The following is a 23,185-nucleotide window of genomic DNA, read 5'->3' as shown; positions in this document are numbered from 1 at the left end:
GTGGAGAACAGGCAAACTCCATGCAGAAAGGCCATTGTTCTGCCCGGTTGAGAATGCAGGTCTTTTCTGCTGCAAAGACAAAAGCGCTAACCACTACACCAACTGTGTGTGGCCCTCAATTTTCATCCTCACTCATAATATTTTGAAACCAAAATTTGTCCCTGCATCGGTAAAAAGACAAAGAGTTGCTCACACACTGACAGACACACAGCGTGAGCAGGAGACAGGGCTGCAGCACACCTTATTGTCCCTGCGTGCAGTCACGGCGGGATGGACCAACTTGTCCTGAGTGCAATTTAATGTCACCACAAGGTCGATCCCTTGGCTCGGTGTGCGCAGCATCGAGCAGCTGCATTAGCATTCAAATACTCCAGCCACTCCGACCTATTGGCTACCTGGGCTGTGATGAAGTCGGTGAATGAGCCATTAGTCAACTGCTTATTGTTCTCACATGGAGAATTTCCCTAATTTCATTTTTGTTTTTGCGCCAGTAGAGATTTGTAAATGCATGCTTAATATTTCAGTCTCTGTGGGGTTTGCTCAGCGGACCATTTGTAGCCATCCAAATGACCATCTGGAAAGGAACGATAACATCCGCCACATTTCCCTCTGATCTATCACTCCGTTTCTGAGCTCGGTGCTTTGTGCCGAACGAGTCCTTAATCCAGTGCTTTGGGTGGTGTTCAGATGTGCTACCTCACACTGTATTCAGAGGAGTGTATTACAGACCTCAGAAATAGGATATGTTGTTTTAATCTGGCTGAAGGGGGGAAACAAGATGGCCGCACAGAGAAAACATTCAGCCAGAACGTGCCTCTTAGTCTCGGAGCCATAGCTAAAAAAACAACAGCTCCAAAAGGGAGATGTGAGTATAGATAGTGGCCATATGTTGGGCGCTGCATGCCAGCATGGTTGCCTTTGGTGTGATTTCAGCAAAGACATCTAATTAAGGTAGAGACTCGCAGCAATTTTAAACTGCACAACACTGATTCAATTTTCTGCCCTCTTTCCCAGGAATGGGTTCGACTGTTTCCAATCATAATGGAAGGGAAGCTGTTAATTATCCATTTGGAATCTCTACCTGCTGTTGTTATTTGATATACTCTCTTCCTCATTGAGTGAGCACTTTTCGGTTCAGCCCCAAGGATTGAATTGAATTTTCCGTGTTTGTTCGGCATGTGGCTAATATTCACGTTTGCTTAATGCTCATCTTCTTGTTAATATGGTATTGTGCTCGCTGGGATTATACATCCCTCTGCCTCTGTATCCAAAGTGTTTTTTTTTTTTTTTTCACAAGACACTGGGTCGTACAACAACCTGACTCTAAGTGGCTGCCTGGAATAATCTCCCTTCTGTAGTGCCACACTGGAGTCTTGTGATGCTGCCCAGCCCACTTACTCAGCAAGAGAAGGTCAGACAATGGCTCTAAATTAAAGCATTGAGGTCTGCTAAGTTAATAACAGGGGGCAGCACATTCTCCACAGAATTAAAAGCCCTCTGCTATTATGCCTCTAATGCAGACAAAAGGCATATTAGGAGGGCTTCCAGAGAGGTCCATTTAACACAGTTCTTAGCACAATTATTTGTTGGGTACTATTAGCATTGCAAATTGAGGGTGTTGGACTTTGATCAGGTCTTTGACCTGTAGCAGCAGATCTATAGGCCCAGCTAGCAAGAGAAAGAGTGCAGAATGCCAATTATCTTATTATCAAGAGCGAGCTACTAGAATGAATACTAACTTGCCTGTCTAGCAGTTTGTCAGGTTCAGCGCTGACACTGCAGGATTACAGTCAAACAGGGTCTAGGACATGGCATCCCTGCTATTTGACCGGGACACTGAGCTCACTGAGGGGAAATATACAACAAGGGATGAGACACTTGCTTCTTTACAGCTCTCACATGTCTCTCGCTTCCAAATGACACACGTCTTGCTCCTGTTTTGTTTGTGTGTGTGTGCCTGAGTGCCTGTGAGTGTGTGTGTGTGTGTACTAGAGTGTGTGTTTTTTGCAGGATTTCAGCATATGTTCTGGTCTGAGAGAATAATGGCCCTCTTTACGCCCCATTATCCTGTTAACAAATGACAGCGAGTGCAAGCTAATTGATGAGAAACTAAATTTGACCATATTATTTTCTCTTCCCAGCGAAAACAGTGCAAGATTTTTGAATTAGTTTATCAAATCACAAATTAATCATCAGCTCCGGGCTCGTTTCATCCATTCAGCAGAGATACGATAGACGAGCGGCTTCTCTTAAGACACCGTGACCCCGTACATCTGCGGAAACATTAAGATGCATGAGATGGGCGAGAAGTTCAAGTACTGCGAGAGAAAAACCCCTTTTGTTCTGACGGAATTTGAGATAGCCTGTGGTGTGTGTAAAGACTGTGAATTTAGAGTCAGACAGAGCCAAGACCACCCCCTGGCATTCAATGAGGCTGGCTAAAGAGAGTAAGATAGAGCAGGGGAGGAGAGAAAAGAGCAGGAGACAGGGGCTGCTTAACATTTGTGTCTCCAGGTCACTGGAGTGGCCAGCTTTAGCAGGAGAGATAACAGGATTACTGCAATCATGGCCACAGTTTTCTATGACTTCAGCCCCCTCCCTTCTTCTCACACGTCTCCCCACAACCCTACCCTCTTCTACACCCATGCCCTCATCCTCTCGGCTCACATCACAGCTGAGACTGTGATGGACTGGGGACGGGCTCCACCGGGAAAACAACACACACTTGTACAGCTAATCTCTCCGGGCTGGTGCTGACAGAAATAGGTTAGTGGCTGCACCAAACTCTGTTGCAACAAAAACAGCCAAATCATATCGAAGAAAATCAAAAGCCCGAGTACAGGCCCATAAATTCTGAATATGTATGCGCTGCTTATAAGCTTCAGATTAAGATGATCTACTTTCCTTGAAGGAAGGTCAAGCTCTTACATGTGGTTGTCCATTGTTCTGTCACAATGTGTAATAAACTAGTTAATTTAGGCTCTGACAGGGATTATAATGTAGAGTTTGATCATCTAATTAGTCAAGCTATACGTCAACCAAAACGGAGCGATACACACACACGTTATCATAAACTCTTCCTCGCTCCTCCACTCTTAGCAACGCGGCATCCTCATGTGTTTAAAAATGTGCATTCATTGCGATGATCCATTTACGGAGCAGCTCTTTTCAGGCAAATGCATTTGTTTATAGAGAGTAGCCCGGCTATGTGGGCTCCATAAATCTGTGTATTTGTCAGCAGGATGTGACAGGCTTTTCCTCTCTGACTGAGAGTCTATCAGTCTGAGCTCCAGTGGCCGTGCCCGCTACAGTCAACTCTGATTAATAACTACAAATAGAAGGGACTTGTCTGCTCAGTTATAAATGGGGACCGTGTTTGCTCGGGAAAAAGATGCACATTCTGGCTGATAAATCGCAGAGCAGCGTAGGAGAAAACAGCACACGGGAACACAGAAATATAATATGGAAACAATTTTTCAGCCGGGCTACAGTGATAAAGCTCAATGTCACGTTTAACTTAATGCCAGCAATTACTGGACTGTGCTCTTCTCCCTCTTTTTATTATTATTATTTTTTTTTTTGGAATTCCTTGCCAGTAACTATTCTGATGGAGGGATTAAAAAAAAAAAAAATCTTAATGTTACTCCACGCATTCTGATCCCCTGATACATAAAATAAAAAGGTATCTGTTTAAATATAGCTTGCCGCTCAGACGCTGGCGCGCAAATGTCATAACGTGAGCACATAAACAGTTTATGAGTGCTTTTAAGGGCAAATAAGAATAATAGCTCCAGGTCACGCGCTGCACAGGCGAACCCAGGAGCCACAATTTAACCAGCAGGACTTCAATTAACCAGCGATTTAACAAGTTAATGTACATTTTTACATTCAAAAGACAAAAAGCTTAATGTCCTGCCCTCATAACATTAATATTGATGAAAGCATAAATACTGTCATATGAAATAGAGGATGTGGAAAATGTAAATGTAAATTTAATCTCAGTAGAGTAGATGGTAGAAGGAAACACTATTCTAAAAGCACCAGTGGTGCTGTGCTTTAAAGCTACAGCATTTGCAGTCCTTACATGCTTACTTACATACACAGGTGTATCATTAACGATGACGACCATAACATAACATTTCATATTAAACACATCGGTCGAAGCTGAGGTTAATGTCATTAGTGTTGCAGGTATTTTTGTCATAAATCAAGGGACTGAATATATTAAAATGGTGGTGTGATGAGAGGACGTCGCCTCAGACGTTATTACAATTCATCATTACATCACCGTGGAGATCTACATCAATTCATGGCAAATTTGAGGTGATAAATCAGTTTGGACCAAAGTGGCGGGGGAATTATGCTCTGCTGCTAATGAGGCTGCAAAGAGTTTTTTTATTACAACGTTGAGTATTATGGTGCCACTGCTTAAAACAGACAAGTATTTCAACCCAAATCTGACACAAAGTGGGTGGTTTACAAAACAGACACCTGTGGGTGTTTAAAGCAAGAGTACAGTCTATCAATAAACATTATATATATATTCTTGTTTTTGTTCCACTAAAAGTGGATTATGCTCATGCAGATTGTTTTGTTCTTTTATATATATATATATAAAAAAAATCAAGAATATCACAGCTAAGTGTAATATAAATAGCTGCATCATAATCCTGTCTTAAAAACACACCTCAGTCGGCTCTGTTCCAGTTTAATTAGATGTTGGTGTTCGGTCTTTCTCTGTGATGAGTCGGTGGCTTGGTTCACTGCAGGTGTTTCAATCAGTTGTGCGATGGCACGACATCAGTGGTGCTATCCCACAGGTCTTGCTGGGAACAACCAAGTGAACAGCAAGGGTGCTACCAAATGCAGATCATGTCTCCTCTGCTGCTGTGCCAGCCTTGGCTGGGCCCATCAAGAGTGGGACACACATTAAATATTAACTTAATTGGTCCCAGCAGAGTCCTGCTAACATACGGCAAGCATCAGACAGAAAATGTCACTGTTTCCCCAGAGCCCCCACACACTTAGGATCAAAGACAATAACATTGGTTCTAATCTGCTGTAATTGGGAGATAAGAGCCTGCACGGTACAGCGTACATGCATGTGCGTTTGTGGGAGTGTGGATCTGTCAGTTTCACTGACGGGGACTTGTCAGTGCAGTGACTGACAGCAAGTGATGGGACTGGAGAGAAAACCTCCAGTTCTTCCCGCCGCTGAACAGTCAACAGAAAAGCGACAGAAATGCCTTTACTGTTTGTTTTTTTCATCTCCCATCAAATGTGCCACCTGTTTAGAGCATAGCGAGTTGACTTCTCGTCTCAAAAGGAGATGCAGTGGCTCAGAAGCCTGCACGTACAGTCATAAAATTCTCATGTGCTGTAGGTGTACTCTAGACAAGCATAAAACTGCTGCTGTCTACTCTACTGTACCACCTACTGGTTCTCCACCACTGTTATACACAACAATTAACTCTAATGGTAGCCATAGTGAAAGTCTAATCATAAATGGTGCATTTTAAAGATAGTGATTAGTGATTAGACTGAATCTCTCCAGGGAAGTTTAATCTCCGCTCAAAGTGGTTAATGTACTTGCTAAATGAACTGTTCCCTCCATAATAGCACCAAGAGCAGTGTGAAGTCAAGATTACTAAACAGTTTGGGCCATGTTCTAAATCACTCACTAAAAACTACAGAGCCCCGGAGACACCGTGGCTTACCACAGGACCTGGTTGTGTGAGAGATGGGGAGCTAATGCACTCAAGGGCGTCAAGGGAGCCGCGGAGTATGGCAGCACAAGTGCTGGAGTCAACAAGCTCAGATGTCCTTTCCCTGACTAAGAGAGCAAGAGAATGGCAGAACAAGAGGTAGCCAGAGGCAGATGGACAGAGAGAGGAAGAGGTTTTATGCACCAGCAGCCTTCCTGCATCAACGCAGGACACACAAGGTCAGCGACAGTCACGCTGCAGCAAAACATCACTGGGTCACCTGATAATCTGTATGTATGAAGACAGCCCTATTTACTTTGATAGCAAGTAAACAAAATGCCCCGCTGTACAGTCTTTATTTTATGCATGCTACATTTTCGCATTTATACCTGCATAAGCACACAGTTTAAATGTCAGCCAGCAATTTTTCCTGAACACTGCTGCAATCATGTACTCGCTGTCAGAAACAGAGAGATAGCAGCAGAGGCAGCACTGAGCCACAGGAAGATAGATGTAAGCCAGGAGGTCGTGATGATTCCCATCCCGCTGCTGGAGCCTGTGCACAGTTCTCATCTCATCTTCGACTCCCAGAATGGGCGAGTGCTAATTTCGGCCCATTGTTTATGGCCTACAGCTATCCATAGATTGCGCCGGTGGCAACCTCCTGCACAAGGAGGTCAGCTTTTACAGCTGGCAAAAGTGGACTTGAGTGGGAAGTGGCACTTGTGGCTGTAGGTGGTGTCAGATGAAGAGGAACAGCTTAGAGTGAGAAAGAGAGGTGTGGAATGAAAGAGAGTGTGCGCACAGGGGTTGCTGGGAAAAAAGATTGGGACAGGCTCTCCTTTTAATTTACTAATTAACCATGCAAATGAAATCTTAACAGGCTACTCAGAGGCAGTCCTCGGGGGAGGGAGGAAGGCATTAGCGCTTGATTATACTTCGTCCGTGTGGAGAGCAAAAAAGAGAAGCGAAATATGCTGTTGAACAAAGTGATGGGAAAGTTGCGGGCCCACGGCAGCAGCAGAGCAGAAGCACTATCAGCATGAAAGGAACGTACACACACACACATACGAACACAGATTGTATGGCGTACCATGACTAACTTGAACATATGGATTGTTTCAGTAGAGACGAGAAGGGAACATCAGCTTCCCAACTCGCACATTCTTGTACTGCACATGGTGTAATCAAGCCTGCACTATTGTTCAATTTAGCATGGCTTTGCCTCACTCCTACATGTCTGCACGGCTTCTACTAACCTTTCAATGTGGCAGACAACACCGTCACATAAAATAGTTTACCCATGACTCAGTCAGTCACTGTGAAAACCGCCTGATCTGTGCAGACTCAGAAGCCCGAGAAACCGCCACAGACAAACAAAACGATGGGCAGCACTGCATTTGTCACAATTTACCTTGAAGACGTCCTGTGTGTCATCCATGCAGTACACCCTGATGTTGTACTCCAGCGTGGAGCAGTACGCGTCGGAGAAGAGCACCAGCCTCAGGCGTTTGGCAGCACCCATGTGCAGGGATTCTCCCACCACGGCAAAGGTGCCCAGCTGCTCGGAGAACAGTCGGCACGTCTCGGCCTCGAGCTGGCAGTAATAGGGCTCGGACACAAGCTCCTCCCCCATAAGCAGGACATCCTGGAGGCAAGGTTGAGGAAAATAAAAATATATAAAACAAGGTATGGATGGAGGGTCAAGCATCTGTTATATGTAGTAGGGAAGGATAAAGTGCTTGTCTGGGTATTTGAAAGGTGTGTGTTCATAAGGGAGTCATACTTTAGTTTCCTTGTCTAACTATTGCTTGCGGTCAAATGACGAAGTCTACCACTACATGCACAACTCAGTGGTAGGGATGGGGCCGATCCGATCCAGTATGGGGTTCCGATACAGACGTAATTGACGGATCGGAAATCTCTATAGTTGTATCGGAAATTTCCGATCCGTCTGTGTGTGTGTGTCTGCTGAAATGTCTCCACCTGCAGCCGACGTAATCCCAGCCGTCACCGGTTTAAACGCCTGCTCGCTGAGGAGAACAGTACTGACAGCGGCATAAAAACAATGAAAATCACACTCCTCCAAGCCAGGGTTCACGTCAGCCGGTATATATGCCGGTTTTTGCCTGTTGTCACGTGAATTTGGCTGGCGCTGCTCTGCGCTCACTGTGTGTGTGTGTGTGTGTGTGTCGCCAGGGGTCTGTAAAGTCGCTGTAAACGTTGTAAAAGTCGAAAGTCGTACATATCATACTTGCCTGTATAAAGGAGTTTATTAAAGCCCAATAATCAAAATGGTAATAACAATGATGACAATAATATTAAAGCAAACGGAGCATCCATATCGGAATAGTATCGGAGTATCAGCAGCTATCTAAAGTCAGTTATCGGTATCTGATCGGAAGTGAAAAAAGGTGGATCGGTGCATCCTTACTCAGTGGTCAAAGAATTCAGGGAACTGCAAATGATGGTGATTTCCTGGTGATAATTTGCAGCTACTGGAATGAAATATGACACGGAGTACACTACAACTACTACTACAGTAGACTGACACAGACCTAGCCGTGTTTATGTATGAACACACTGTGGGCCTTCATGCACATGCACAAGATGTGCACAAGTGGTTCTCCGCTGACTCTGCCCTAAAACGGTTGAATATTTTTGGTTCCAGACGCTGTTTTTCCTGCTGTGTCACAAAGTCACATCTAAGCTAAAGGTCTTCAAGGTAATGTTACATGTGTCTGTGTAACACTTTATACCAGAAAAAAAAAAGAATACTTTGTTCTTGCTTCAAATTCCCTTTTCAATCCAGAGTGCTTACTCCATACTGACATAAAGACACAGGTCCTATAGAACACCATCAATTTACTAAATAATGCATGAACGAGGTGCTCAATTGACATGAAAGGAGATGCGAATAGATTCCCGGCAAGAATAGATGGTTGTGGAGAAATAAAAAGAGCGCAGAGGTGCAGTAAATATTGGATTATTGGGATTTCCAGAAATGCCCGTCATCCTTTGAGATTTGTTAAGAAAGGTGAGGGAAACGTGCCAATTTATCTGCAAAAACAACACTGCTGTTTGATGATGACGAGTGTAACAGGCGGCACCAATTAACTAATAATGTGATTTACCACAGATACAGAAGGGACAGATTTAAATGTTGTGTGTTTTTCTGTGTTAAAGAACGACGTCAAAACCAGATTTATCATAAAAAAAACACAGACTTCTTTTGAAAAGAACTCACACCATCACAGTCCATGATGGAACAGTTTTATGAGATAAGCCCACCAGTGTCTGAGCTAATTTAATGCAGACAAATTGGACCCATGGTGACAACATTTTCTCTAAAATCCCATCATGCCAGTTGACTGACTCTTCCCATTAGCCAGTGGAGCTGAAGAAAGCATCCTGCCTGCCAAATGCCCAGCTAGCCCCTCTAGGATCGATTTAACCAGACACCAACTACATCAATAGAATTAGTATTGACACAATTCATTTGCTATGCAACCACAATCGAGTCGAACTTTTTTATCATGTTAATATTTCTTCAAAGTCATGCAGAGAGTGAGGTGTCTCAGTTTCCACACTGTGCCTTTACACATGTATTTGCACAATTTCTTCACGCACTTTTCTTCTATTTTACGCCATATTCTCTATGTTCCTTCCTTTACATCTACATGACTTGCTTGTCTACTTTGCTCTTTTTTCCCCACCTGGCTTTACATGCAGTCAGCCCACTGGGCTATATTTGGTCCAGCTGATGATTAAAAGTGCAGATCTAACCTCTGCCTCAGACAGGCCAATCCATCCCACAGACACCCCACAGCCACCACACACGGGAAGGCTGAATAATTTATGCACAATATTGAACATGAGAAAAGACCTACTAACACTCTAAAGCCCATCAGTCCACGGCCCAATCACTCTGGATTGTTGAGATGAATATGTTGCCTCAAAACATTTGTCACTGACATCTGGCAGCTCTGGTTACTTTTACAGGAGAAAAAAAAAAATGGGAACGGAACTCTGTAATTGGAAGTACTGGTCACAACTGGTCAAGGAGCACACAGAATGGCACTTTGAGGATCAGTAATTTGCTTAGAGAATTTCTGTTTTGAGAAACATGTTGCCTAGCAACAGAAGCTGCAGAGAGCCGGTGCTTCCAGGCTTTTGTTCCAACTCAATGAGAAAACACCTGATGGTCAATATAATTTAAACCCTATGGAGCAGATGCATGCTGGGGCTGTGACAAGGCATTGAATGCTTTTAGTGCAGGTGCGGTGCAGAGTCGCTGCTGAGGAAGTTTTTGAGAAGAATCTCACAGAGAGAGAAGTAAAGGCTCGAACAAATTCACTGAGAGGCGACTATATTTTTCATACAGAGGATTTGCGGTGGAGTTATAGTGCCTTCTCACCTCCCATGCGCCCTCGTAGTTCTGCTTCTTGAGGCGGACAGCCCAGTTATCGAGGCAAGCATCAGAGCAGTGGTCCATGCTGAGGATAACTGGTCGGCTCAGGACCACTCCTGGGGGGCCACAGCTCACAACGGGGCTAAGCAGGGTCTGGCAGCCAGCCAATGGTAACCTACACCAGGATGAGAAGAGAGAGGCAGGGGAAGAGATGAAGATGAGGAGCTTTTGCTCATTTATTAGGGAGAATTGACTGTTCTTTTGTAAGCTCAAAATGATGTTTCAAACGATCAAGTAGCTGCAACAGACATTAATGAAAGCCTGCTGGACTCTCTGGACCAAGTTGTGAGTGAGTGAGTAATAACACAACATCACAGCACACACTACAATGACTGTGCCTTCAGAGACGGAGAGCAGCAAGCCAGATAAACAGTGTTCTCCAAACAATTCATTCAACTTAAATAGCACACATCCTGGTAAAAGGCGATGTTATTTATTTACATCCCTCCTCCACAGCACCGACTCTAAAGCCTTTCCTAATGGAACAGTAGAGCATCAAAACAAACAGCCTAGTGGCATCCAGGGAAGAATGCCAGTTAGGCAGTGTTAAAGAGACCCACCTTAAATCTTCCTTCCTCTGAACAGTGAGATAAATCTCATAGATCTTTCCTCTGGGGATGGCCTCGGGAGGAATGAGCAGACTGATTCCTAATGCAAATAACAACAAAGCAAGAGAAGGGGTTAGTGAGGAGGAGTAGGGGACAGGCTCATTTGTTCTGACTGAACAACAGTTTTGTCTTCCCACAAAGGAAGCTGGCCCTCTCAACGAAACTGTCTGGCTGCAAAAACAAAAAAAACAAATCTATCCTGAAGGTCAGATGCGGTCTCCGCAAGGTGCAGTAGATGCAAATCTCTGCACCGGCAGCCAAGGCTGCACACGTCCCCACAGTCCACAATTAGCTGAGACAAAAGCGCACACTGCATCGCAGTTTAAATGTCCTCCGTCTGCCACCACGTAGATAATTGAGACCATGGAACAGACTACTCCAGGAAAATTACACCTTCCCGGGAGAGTGTCGGAATGCACCTTGGAGGAAAGAGAGAGCCATTGAAGTACTTTGAGTGTTGTGGCATTTATGTTGTGATGCCAAATACGCCACTTAGAATCCTATTTAAAATGTAGCGCAAACAGTGAGCATGAGACACAGTCATAACAGCGTTTGGATTGTAAACTGGATCTGTTTATCATAAAACATCTGTTTGAATGAGGCAAAGGAGCCTGAACACTTAAAGACGTGTCTGCATCTATAAACCATGTCTTCCGTGTGTACCTGACAATGTGCTAAGTGACAGTAGGCCATATATCTTTCTGGAGTGAATGCATGCAAGAGCTGATTTTTATTTTACTCTGTGCCCCAAAGAGAAGGGAGATGCCAACGGGTGGTAAAGTCAACACAGCTTTGAGTTAATCTGTGCATGAAATATAGGTATATGTGAGCGAAAGTAAAATGGAGAAAGAGAGAGCTAAAGAAAGGTAAACATACACAAAAACTTTTCTCCCACACAAGAGTGGTTCCGTGGCACTGTCTGGAGCTAATCTGGACAGCCCCCAATGAGCCGAGTGAAAACACTGTCCTCCAGTGTAGTAAAACTGTACTCAGCTAATGTGAAGAGGGGAAGTGAAACGGTGGACTAATGATGGTGGGCTTTTTATCCTGAGACCGTAATTGGAGAGCAGTTTGTGTGTGCATCTGTCCCTGTATTCGCTCTGTCTAAGAAGCAGGCAGGCACACACAATTTATAGGAACCTATTTCTAAATTAGTTCTTTCAAAAGTTTCTCCGGTTCAGTTTTTCCTGGTTCCAACTGGGTCGTTCCATTCTTTTTTATCACTTGCATATATACCGGGTGATGTATGGTAATGCCGAGCTGAGGCTGAATTTGAGGTGCTTTAGTGGAAGGTCTATCTTGCTACAGTTTTACAGCTAAGAAGACAAAGGATATTATTTTTACTGAGGGAAATTAAAAGTTTTACTCTGTGTATTGCAAACAAGAGGCTTCTATAATTCTGGCTTATTAACACTTAGGTTTTGTACTCATTTCTGTCAACTTAATATACGAGTAAAATCCAATCAAATCTGTCTTGTGCTACAGTGACTACAATTTCGACAAACAAGGCCAGAAATCATAGAACATTAATAGCAATATAAAAATAAATAAAAGATGATATTGCATCTTAATGTTTAAATATACAGGTTTTTTTTTATTGTACAATCACATCAACAGTTGTGTACAATTTGCTACATGCCCTCTCAATTTGTCTTTCATGCTGCTTCAGAATCCGCCTTTTGCACAAAATATTTATCATACGGAAGACAAGACACTCAAGAGATGTCACGGTAAAAGCAATAAAAAAAGGGCAAAAGTTCAATTTTAGAAAACAACCAAGGTAACATCAAAGATGCATACTGTAAAAGGGCACTTTTTTTCTTACAAAATGATTTGCTTCAACATCCCTCAACAGACCAATCTTTAATTGACCATTTTTATGAATCCGTGCTCTTAGCACAAAGCTAGTACTTTTGGAGATCAGCTACAAATTTAACCAGCTCTATCATGAGTGGTGGGACTAATTGGAATCATTTGTTCAAAGGTTCTATCCACAAATCTTTCAAAGCAAAATGTTTCTGGCACAAACCCTATGTTGTAGTAGTTGGTCTATTCTTACCCTCCATGCTGTGCTGCATAGATGTAACCTATTGACAAAGCAATCTGCCTTTTTTGTATAATTTAATTCTGGGATAATTCACTTTGGACAAACACAAGGAACTGATTCACACACAATCTGCCCGAATCACAAGAGCTTTGGACACTGTTGCAATCTCATCTTTGCTTCTTATGAACAGAAAAACAGCCAGTGCACAAAGCTGTTAAAGCACGAAGCCTTGAAACACATTAACGTGTGCTAACCGGGTACAAAATTATTAGGAAACCGACATGCACCAGATTTAAAGGCTGAATGGTCTGGGTCGGTTTCAACGAGACCGTGAGACGTTTATGGGATTCAGCTGTTACTGATAAATTGTCCTTGTTAATGTCCAGTCAGGAGCATTAAAACAGGTGTAATAAAGTTTCTTTTTTATGTTGGAGCAATGACAGTGTATGAAATGTGCCGTACAAATAAAACAGACAGCAGCAAACAGAACATCCAACAGCAGATTGCTGAAATCTCTTTGTCCTTATGACAAAACACAGATTTATGCCGACTAATCCATATCTACAGGAAAGAAGAAGAAAAAACATAAAAATACAGCATTAAATTGTCCAACTTTAATATCATAAAAGTCTTTACTTACCGTCTTCTTAATGTAAGACTTTTAATAAATCACATTAACAAAATACAGTAGGATGTTGTAAAACGGTCCAGACCATTTTGTTGCCTTTTAGTTCTGGTCTGTTTCATGTTCTCCTTATTACAAATGAACAAGCTGTAAATCACTGACTGGCATTGGTTGCAGTTTTCCGGACTGTCATCCACCAGCATCATTAGCGCTACATGGACTGACATCACACCACAAGTTGCCCTTTACTGCACCTAATGTTTCCCTGGGCATCATTATTTGAAAGGAGACCTCATATGTCAAACACCAGCCAGATGATTTTTGGACTATTATACAGCACTGTATATAATGTTGTGAGGGTTACTGTGTGACCCCTCTAATTTGCAGAATATATCTTACCATGGATACAAGATGATTTTTTTTTTTTGCATTTTAACATTACTTCTACATCTGTGCTAGTTGTGACGGTCAGCGGATGCTGATGTCAGAGCAAAAACAGCAGGACCAAACGTGTGTAGAAGAGAAAGAGAAAAGTATTTTATTACTGATGTGGCTCATGGTCATACGGCCTGTTCACAGAAGGATCTCTTGCTGAGCTACATAGACTCGCAACAACAAAAGAGAATACTGTGATTTAGTATGTGACGTGGGGTGGGGGGGGGCAATCTCAGCTGACATAGGGCGATAGGCAGGGTACACCCTGGACAGTTCGCCAGTCCATCACAGGGTCACATATAGAGACAAACCATTCACTCTCACATTCACACCTCAATTTAGAGTTCCCAATTTACCTAATCCCCATATTGCATGCTTTTGTGCTGTGGGAGGAAGCCGGAGAACCCAGAGAAAACCCACCCAACCCGCACCATGGAAGTGTTATATGAACTGGATAGAGCACCGCCCCCTCTGCCTTGAAGACAATTTTTACATGGTGGCCACATTGGGTACTGCAACAGAAAACCCCATAAAAGCCCAAAAGCCCAAAAAGCAATTTTCCCATTGACCGCAATAGTAAAAGAGACGCCTGTAAAAGTGTCCACAGGACACCTCGAGACATGGACACAGGCTTTTATAGATCTTTATATGGTAGTGACACTACTGCGCATCCTCTATGGGCCCCATAACCCGGAAAATAAACGTCGAAGTCAAAAAACTTTTTTGGCATATGCGCTGGGTGAGCAGCTTCATAGGAATGAATGGAAGCGAAGGCGCGGTGCTCTATCCAGTTCATATAATACATCCATGACCCACACACACAGGGAGAACATGCAAACTCCATGCAGAAAGGCCCTTGTTCCAATCAGGGCTTGAATATGTCTTCTTGCTGCAAAGGCAAGAGTGCTAACCACTAGACATCGTGATGACGTTTCAATCAATATTCAACGCATAATCGAGATCGTGACACCCCTACGTCTCGTCATATCATGGTACATGTTGCTAGGTGACCATGGCAGGACGCCACAGAGGAAGCTGCTATGCTCCAAATAATACATGCATGACGTTTGCCAAAGACACAAGGACATTCCACAATACCACTGAGGTTTAATTGTTTGGGAGGAACATGTAGCACTTCATAATAATATGGCACTGCTTGCCAACATGAAATCTTAATCCAAGCAATCAAGAAGAAGGAGAAGGATGGATCATAATTTGGAGTATTTTGCTGCCTCTGGCTCTGGACAGCTTTACTTCATCAAGGGGAAAATGAAAAACTAAGTTTATCCAGGTATTTTACAGGGTATTGTCAGGGTCAGGGCGCCTGAGAGCTGAAGCTCAGTGGAAGCTATGGCAGGACACTAATGGTAAACACTGAAGTGAGTGAAATGCACATCGACTTCAAATAAAGAAAATCCTTTGTTTGGAGTGGCCCTTACAGAAAACCAGACCGAGTACAGCTGATATGAAATCAGCACACAGTCGTTCACACACACCACACATCATAAGAAAATGTCTGAGCTGAAAGGTCCAAATTCATCCTGAATGTTTGTCAGATTTGATCCACGGCTGCTGGAGGAGGCTGTTGTAGGTCATCACTGACAAAGGAGTTTCGACCACTTTTATATCCTCATTGTGGAATTTTGACAGGAAAGTTTATAATTGTGTGTTATCAGCTTGAACACACTGTTTTTGTTTGCACTTTGATGAAGATCAAACCACATTTTATGTGAGATTTTGTTATTGATGCAGAGAACAATGCAATTCCACAGGGGTCAAACACCTTTTGTTGATTAGCTTATTTTTTTCTTTTTCTTTTAAGTTATCACTTTATAATTTGTTTTATCAAGTAATTAAATTAAAGACAGAAAAATGACAAAGAATCAAACAAGACAATCAACAAAACAAAGCACAAATGCACAAGGGCTAAGAAACAAGGAATTAAGTAACACAGTTAATCATTAATAATCATCATTACTAAAAGCAGTGATTTATAAAAATAAACACATTAAAGCTATGAAATACACAAATGCAATGTGTAGTTGACAGTTGAATACATTTAAGTGGTGCGCAGTACATTAACGTGTGCATGAGGGATATGTACCATAATAGATATGGATAATGTACTGGATTAAAAAATGTGGAGGTTTAGAAACTTCAACCATTAAAAAGTTGACAAATAAATAACATGAGATGAAGGTTATTATGGATCGTGGGTGGTTTAGTACAGGATGTTTCCATGGTAAAGTACAGCCATGATTGCATACTGCAAAACGACATCCTTTTCCATTCTGGATTAAAGTGTTTAAAGCCTTGGTATTCATAGTTTGACCAGGGGCATGTTGATGTTGTGCAAGCAGAAATTCATAGAAATTACCTGCAATCAGGCTCCTATGCGGTAACACCAGCTGTCAATCATACTTGTATATTTTCGTATAGATGGGAACATAATGTTTAAAAATGACATGTTCTATTGAAGACGACTCTGAAACCATAGCAACTGAGATCATTGACATTATTGGAAAGTTGGAAATAGGCTAAATTTCTTATAGGAGATGCCCCCTGGTGGTTATTTGGTATATTCTTAATTCTGGGCCGTCTTCAACTGGCAAAAAAGGATTATATCCATTTTTATCTATGGTCTACGACAGCAACATGACATTTTTTGGTTCTTGGACAAAACCATCTTAACGAAGAAACATGTGTAAAATAAACCTACCCATGTTGGGGATGGTCAGCCTCCCTCCCAGGAAGTTGAAGGTCCCATAAGAGGTGTTGGCCACGTCACGGGGCAGAGTTTTAAAGTAACTCTGAGAGGACAGCCGGCTCACAAATTCAGCAGGGTCTGCGTTAAGCTTGCCGTTGTGCAGAGTGTGTGAGCCGTTGGGGAGTGGGTCCAGTAGAGGCCCGTTGGTCATAGAAAACTTCCCAGTGGCGTCGTGGCGAGCGCGCAGTGTGCCTTGGTAACTGGTAGTGGTGGTGGTCAGATCCGGCTGGATAGTGAGCAAGTGGGAATTCTCTGTTGAAATAATAAAAAAAATAAAACAGACAAAAGCAAATGTGTGAATCTCCATGAGTGGCAATTGGGGTGTGTGTGTGTGTTCATACATCATACATAGACAGACCTCACACTCTCTGAAGCTGTCGCAACAAACACAGACAACTGAGGCAAACACAGAAAAAAGACACATGGTGCAGGGAACAGAACGCTCACACACTCTTGACAATACACAAACACAAATTCTACCCAAAGCCAGTCAATTCCGCTCCCTTTGCTCTCTCTCTTCAATTCTGCCAGTCTCTTTAGCAACCACACAATCAATTCCAAACACAACTCAGATACAGCTTAGCAGCCGGAATGCATAAAGGCTTTTTTCATGGTGAATCACAGGCGCTGCAGCCCAGTTCTCCATCTCAATCCAACTCAGACAGTTGTATTTCTATAACTCGCTGGTGAACCTAAGAGGCTCCACACAGGCAGTAAACAGAGTGGCTACATTTCCTGACAATGAGGCAGTGGCGAAACATAATGTATCAGGCAGCCAAATAAACAGCACACACACACACACAATTCATCTTGCCGAGAATACAAACCACTTTGAACACATTCACACCGTCTCCACGACCACAAACAAACACAGGACCACTGGTACAAGTAGATGAGCGCTGCACGGTCATGGTGGGCAGATGGAGAGACCAACGAACACACAGAGGAAGGTAGAACAAAGAATAGTGTCCTACTGCTGTGGGGGGGAGGCCTGCGTGGCCGCGGTGCCCACACACCTGGCTTGCTGGGCTTGATGCCCATGGGCTGGAAGCCAGTGGTGAGAATGGAGGAGTCCGCCACATCGGCATCCAGTCCCTCCTTCTTCCGCCGGTAAACCATCACCACCACGATGAGCAGCAGCGTCAGACACAGGGCCACCGCCACCATGCCGACGTAGAGCGCCACGTCCTCGGCTCCACTTACAGCTGCGATTAGAAGATAAACACAAAAACACACTTTTATTTAAAACAAACCATGCTATTGTAGTTGAAATGTGAACAGAAACAATGTAACATTATGTGTATGCTGTGTCTCTCGTGTGAAAGCAAGCTCTGTCAAGCAAGACTATCAGACCTGCCTGAGAGAGAGTGTTTTTTAAATACAGCAGCAGTGCGGGGCGGGTTGGGAAAAGAAGTGTTTGAACCCTTGAATCTGTTAATCAGCCACGTTTTTTAAAGGTGAAGTAAGTAGTTTATAGTGCCATCTAGAGGAGAGGCTGAAATTTACAACAAAGAACTGCTCCTCTGCTCACCCCCTCCCTTCCCTGAGCGCTACGGTATCCGCAGCTGGTCAAATGTCGTCCTCGTTGTCTTTCTCCGCGTCAGCAGATGAGGTCCGTGAGGTGAGGGAGAGGGCGAGCTACCACAGCGGAGAGAGTAGAGGCGGGACTTCCGCTCCAAGTAAAGAGACGCTTGATTTGTTCTCTCGCGTTTGTCCTTACAGGCTCCGGTAGAAACATGGCGTCTCGCTGCTAACAGTGGCTATGCAACCGTGGCCCGCGACCATGTTATTTTACATGACTTTTTGAAACACTACGAAAATGAAACAAAAACTATTATACAGCGACTAGACAATGCAGGAGCACATAATATGTATAAAAAAGTGGATTTTGGGTTATATAAACCCATAAATACTACAGTGTCCCTTTAAGTATTAGAATTACTCTCTGTGTTTTCAGTCACACTACAACCTGTTTGCATCGTGTGAAGCTGACGGACTTTAATCAGCCTTGTGTGAACTCATTTGACAATGTTTGAATGCAAATGACAAAGGAAATTATATATACTATATATTATATAACGTTATATGTTTTTTGTTTAGTTTAAATAATTACACATTCAATTTTAGATGATTTTTAGAGCCGCATTTTCGATTGTATCCAAGTCAAATTCAATGAAAGTAATACTACTTTTACTCTACTACATTTTAGTATTATTTCCACCTGTGGGAGAAAGAACCAAAGTTCACAGCAGATTTTTTTGGCTTTACCTCTCTTCATATGTGCACTGGATTATATCTTATGCCTGAATGTTCTTCCTCTGCTCTGTCTTTTTCTCTCTTTCTCTAAGTACTCAACACCCCCATGAGAGACAGTGGAAAAAAAGAGAAGAAGGATTTGCTTATGAAAGTACAGTATGAAGATGGCAGCTAAGCCCAGACAAGCATCAATGTGTCTATGTGTGTGTGTGTTTGTTTTGCGGGAGAATGGGATTTGCACAGCTGTCTCCCTGGGCTTTGGGAAATTTTGTACTGGAGGTGGAGGATGCTCCTGAGGCCTTTGTTGAGGCCCATTTTGCCAAGGAGCCATGGGGGCGTAGAGCTGTCAGCTAAACACAGCCGAGGAGGGGATGTGTTGAACAGTGCAGCTTTGAGGGACGGACAACAACGGCAAAGGTTGAAGAGCTGAAGGCTGCCATGTGGCAAGGTGACAATAAAAGTATGAGGACAGAAGCAGGAAGACAAAAACAGGATATGTATACAAAAATGAAAATGATAAACCTAAAACAGGATGAATAGGGAAACAGCATGTGGCCGATAGTGACAACATACATGATCTGCATTTCAGCAATAAGCAACAACAATTTGTCAAAAAGTTTGTATCAAAATCAACATGATTATCATTAGACACAGCACATTTTGATGAATATCCACAGTGTGTCATGATTTCTTCACCCCGGTGTAATCTGACTACTTGACAAGAACCGTGCTCAACCTTGGAATTGACAAGTTTTAATTGGTGTTATAAATCTGTGACATGAGAATGGCACAATTAAATTAGCAGAGTGCTATCAGTCATATTTAAGCTAGAAGATTGAAAATAGTCAAAAATGTCTTTCTTTCTTTCATTTCTCACTTTTCCTCACATTGTCCTTGCTTACTTTTTTTTTTTTTTGCTTGGAAAAATCAATTTCTCTGGACAAAGCTGCTTGACATACTCAAGTATTTAAGAGAAATGCCAAAATCCATTTCATGGCTGATTATCTCAGTACAATCTGAAACCTTAAGTAGCGGGATTATATGCAGCCGAGCTCCATGGCGGTCCTTCTTAATGCTATGGATTTCTTGACATGTGATCAATAGTGAATGACTGGCTGAAGATAAACACAGGCGTGTCTGTGTTTCTGAACAGAACATACAGTACATGAATAACATCTCAACTCTTATAACATATATATATCCATTCTTCACTAAGCTGGCTATGTCTCTCTCCTCCGACTCTCCTCTCTCTCTTTCTTTCCTCAGGGAAGTGTAGAGGTGAGTAATTGTAAGCAGCCAGGCTAAGCCTTACACCTTTTACAATGAGCTCCAAAAAAGGGGGAAGAGACTATGGCTGAGTCTCTCATTAAACTTCCCAAATCCAATTGTCTTGGTGAGTCAAAGGCCAGACACAGCTGCTAGCACTGCAGTCTACTGAGAGATGTCTGGCCCGACTAAAGAGAAAGCAACACTCGTCAGTGAGGAGACAGGATAACTGGCTTCTGTTGATTGGATAAACATAGCTTTAGATTGACCAGTTGGTGTTTACTTTCTAAGGGCAAACCAAAGGCATATAGCCAGCCTCAGATGCAAAGATCAAGTATCTTGACTCTTTGTTATCCTTAAGCATGTACCATTCTTGAACCGAGACAATGAAGTCAGTCAATCAGACAACTCTGTTGCTCTCTCTCTCTCCCCCTTTCTTCCCTTCCCCGAACCTCTCTCTCCCTCACTTCTGTTTAATCTCTAGTGGCTTATCGGGCAATCAGTGAGGGAAGTTTTATCTGACCCACCATGTGTCATAGCGAAACAATCCTCATGTGCATTGCAATCCTGGTCTCAGCTCCTCCTGGCCCTGCTTATTGATCTCCAGCATGCCAGCCAATAATTGAAAGGACATCCATCACACTTTAATTGACATAACTAATCGGGTTTTATAATTGGATGGGCTTTACTTTGGTCCTTTTGTAAAGTGTCCTCTCTCTCTCTCCTCTTCTCCACATTATCCGCTCTCTCTCTTTCAGCCATCACTCCATCATCCATTTCCATCTGACATAATTGCTGGCTAAGAACTTTTGATTCTCTTTGTGTGACCTCTCTGTATGATTGACACCTGCCTGTGGACAGTGTGTAAATGTCAGAGTTGACCCCAGGCAAATGTCTGTTTGTTCGCTTCTTCCTGAGCCTTCACTTCTCCTTCTCCTCACACTCGCTCTGGGGTTGGACTGGTTAGGGATCAGTTTCTGACTTGAGACGGCCCAGTTTGGACTTATAATTTATCTCCTCGAAGGCAATGTACCGAGCTCCTGCTCAAGTTTGGACTCTTGCTGCATTGGCAGTCAGCACAACGTCTGCACCTGACAGTCCTCAACTCATTCTACCTGCTTCGTTCTCTCTCCTGCATTGATAAATAAAAGCTTTGCAGCCTCCTGCCCCTCTTCCCTGGGCATTTATCAAGAGACCTGAACATATATTTCATCCCATGGCCAATCCTCCAGTCACTTGCCTGAAGATGAATAACAGTGAAGTTCTTAAGGTCAGGGAAATATGGCTACTAAAACTCTCAAAGTGAGCGCGACCATTACTATCTCCACAATACAGTTGTCCCATCCTTCAGCGCCGCCGGGTGAAATATGGCCCAAAATAAGTGTTCAGCCGTTTTTCACGCCGGCTCTGACCTCACTCTGACAAACAAAGCCGTGACGAAAACATCAGCTGCTTTGCCACCAGATTAGCCTCCAAATTCAAAAGCAGACTGAAGACAGATTAATAGTTTTATAAGGCTTTGCATAATCATATGTGACACCCCCAAAATGGGATGCTGTTGCAAATTAAGTTAATTACCTTCATTACTCACATTAAGTCAACTAATTGTGGTTATTTTGGCCTAATTTCCTGTGCCGGAGAACACAAGCTCTGTGTTTTTTTCCCCTCACTCTCCTTCCTCTGCCCTCGAACACCTGTCTGGCATTTTGGCTGTGGCATGCTGCCAGCATATTTATTATTTCCATGCATAGATTTGCATTACTCCATCTTGGTCTCCACTTGTTTACTTTATGAAAATGATCCTGCCTGGGCCAGATCTGTTTATTTTAGAGCTGTAACACAAAGCACATCGATTCTCACACATACGATACCTAAAACAATAACCTCATCCAAAGTGTGCCATTTCTGTTTCTAATGAGGGCGATTACAGATGTTTGCGAGGAGCTCAGAGAGAGGATGTTGTGTTGCAGAGTAACTACAGCTTACTCTGCAGTTGCATTGCTCGATTACACTGGAAGAGAAGGGCGCCTTTTGTTTCAGGGGGGATGTTTTCTATCTCAGCTAATAGCCTGCAGACATGGTTGAAGTATGAGAGTTGCTGACAAGCCAAAAACCATCTTGCTATTTTGCTTATTATAATACTTCACATAGCAATTGTCTATGGAAACACATCTGCTGGGAACAGATTGGGACATGCATTCTTCAGAGACTCGTGCCTCGCTCCTTGCTGTCAGTGTAAATACTGAGTGACTCTGACGCACATGTGCATGTATGTGTGTGTGTGTGTGTGTGTGTGTGTGTGTGTGTACAAATGGGAGAAACAATGACTGGCATTTTTGTGTATGTATCTTGCTTCTCTGGGGAGGAGCTGCTGACCTTTGATGATGGGCAGTCGAAGCTCCCCGGTTCACTGCATCAGCCGCACTATCGGCTGAGACAGTTGCAGACGGACACACACTTGCAGAGAGTGCTCACACATACACTATATGCGTATAAATGTATACAAAGTGCGACATTTACATACAGTATCTCTTTAGACTCTCATCCCGCTCCATGCATCCGTTCATGTGATGACGCAAATCAGTGCAAAATACATAATTCACTTAATTAATTCACTGGCTCGTGTGTCAACTGCGCCCCCATTAAAACTGACTGTTTACCATGCAGAGCAGCCCAATAGCCACACTATTTTTAACATTCGCTTTATGAGATGCCACCCCGAGACTTATCACCTCGGGGATGGGAAGCCGCGATATCTTTCTGTCTTTGATATCTGTGGGGAGCAACCGAGCTCAGGCTTCATGTCCATCTGGTCTGTCGCAGACTCCGTGTTAGCACTTTCCACTTAGCTGCCGGCTCTGGCTGCATGTACTTTATGTGTTCCAATCCTGACAGTTTGCACATGCCCCGTTAATGACACATGCGGGGGCAGTAAACAGAGCAGCAGCTTAATTCACACAAAATACGAAATACACTCTGGCTTTGCAGATATTTATCTGTATCAA

The 23,185-nt window shown here is 43.2% G+C and overlaps 1 protein-coding gene across 1 annotated transcript in view; it reads right to left on the bottom strand.

Annotated features, from left to right (window-relative positions):
• The window catches only part of unc5a (unc-5 netrin receptor A), a gene marked incomplete at both ends in the record, with an annotated part of 148,815 nt that overhangs the window by 6,299 nt on the left and 119,331 nt on the right, over positions 1 to 23,185 (bottom strand). Inside the window, 5 exons of the mRNA XM_083890936.1 lie at positions 7,120 to 7,353; positions 10,123 to 10,291; positions 10,737 to 10,824; positions 16,611 to 16,910; positions 17,633 to 17,863. Coding sequence (XP_083747062.1) covers positions 7,120 to 7,353; positions 10,123 to 10,291; positions 10,737 to 10,824; positions 16,611 to 16,910; positions 17,633 to 17,863 — 1,022 coding nt within the window. The remainder of the gene's footprint in view (positions 1 to 7,119; positions 7,354 to 10,122; positions 10,292 to 10,736; positions 10,825 to 16,610; positions 16,911 to 17,632; positions 17,864 to 23,185) is intronic.

This window comes from Microchirus variegatus (assembly GCF_963457635.1).
Source record: "Microchirus variegatus genome assembly, chromosome: 6".
NCBI lineage: Eukaryota > Metazoa > Chordata > Actinopteri > Pleuronectiformes > Soleidae > Microchirus > Microchirus variegatus.
The sequence above is the reverse complement of the archived record's forward strand: the minus strand, read 5'-3'. Positions and strand labels throughout refer to the sequence as shown.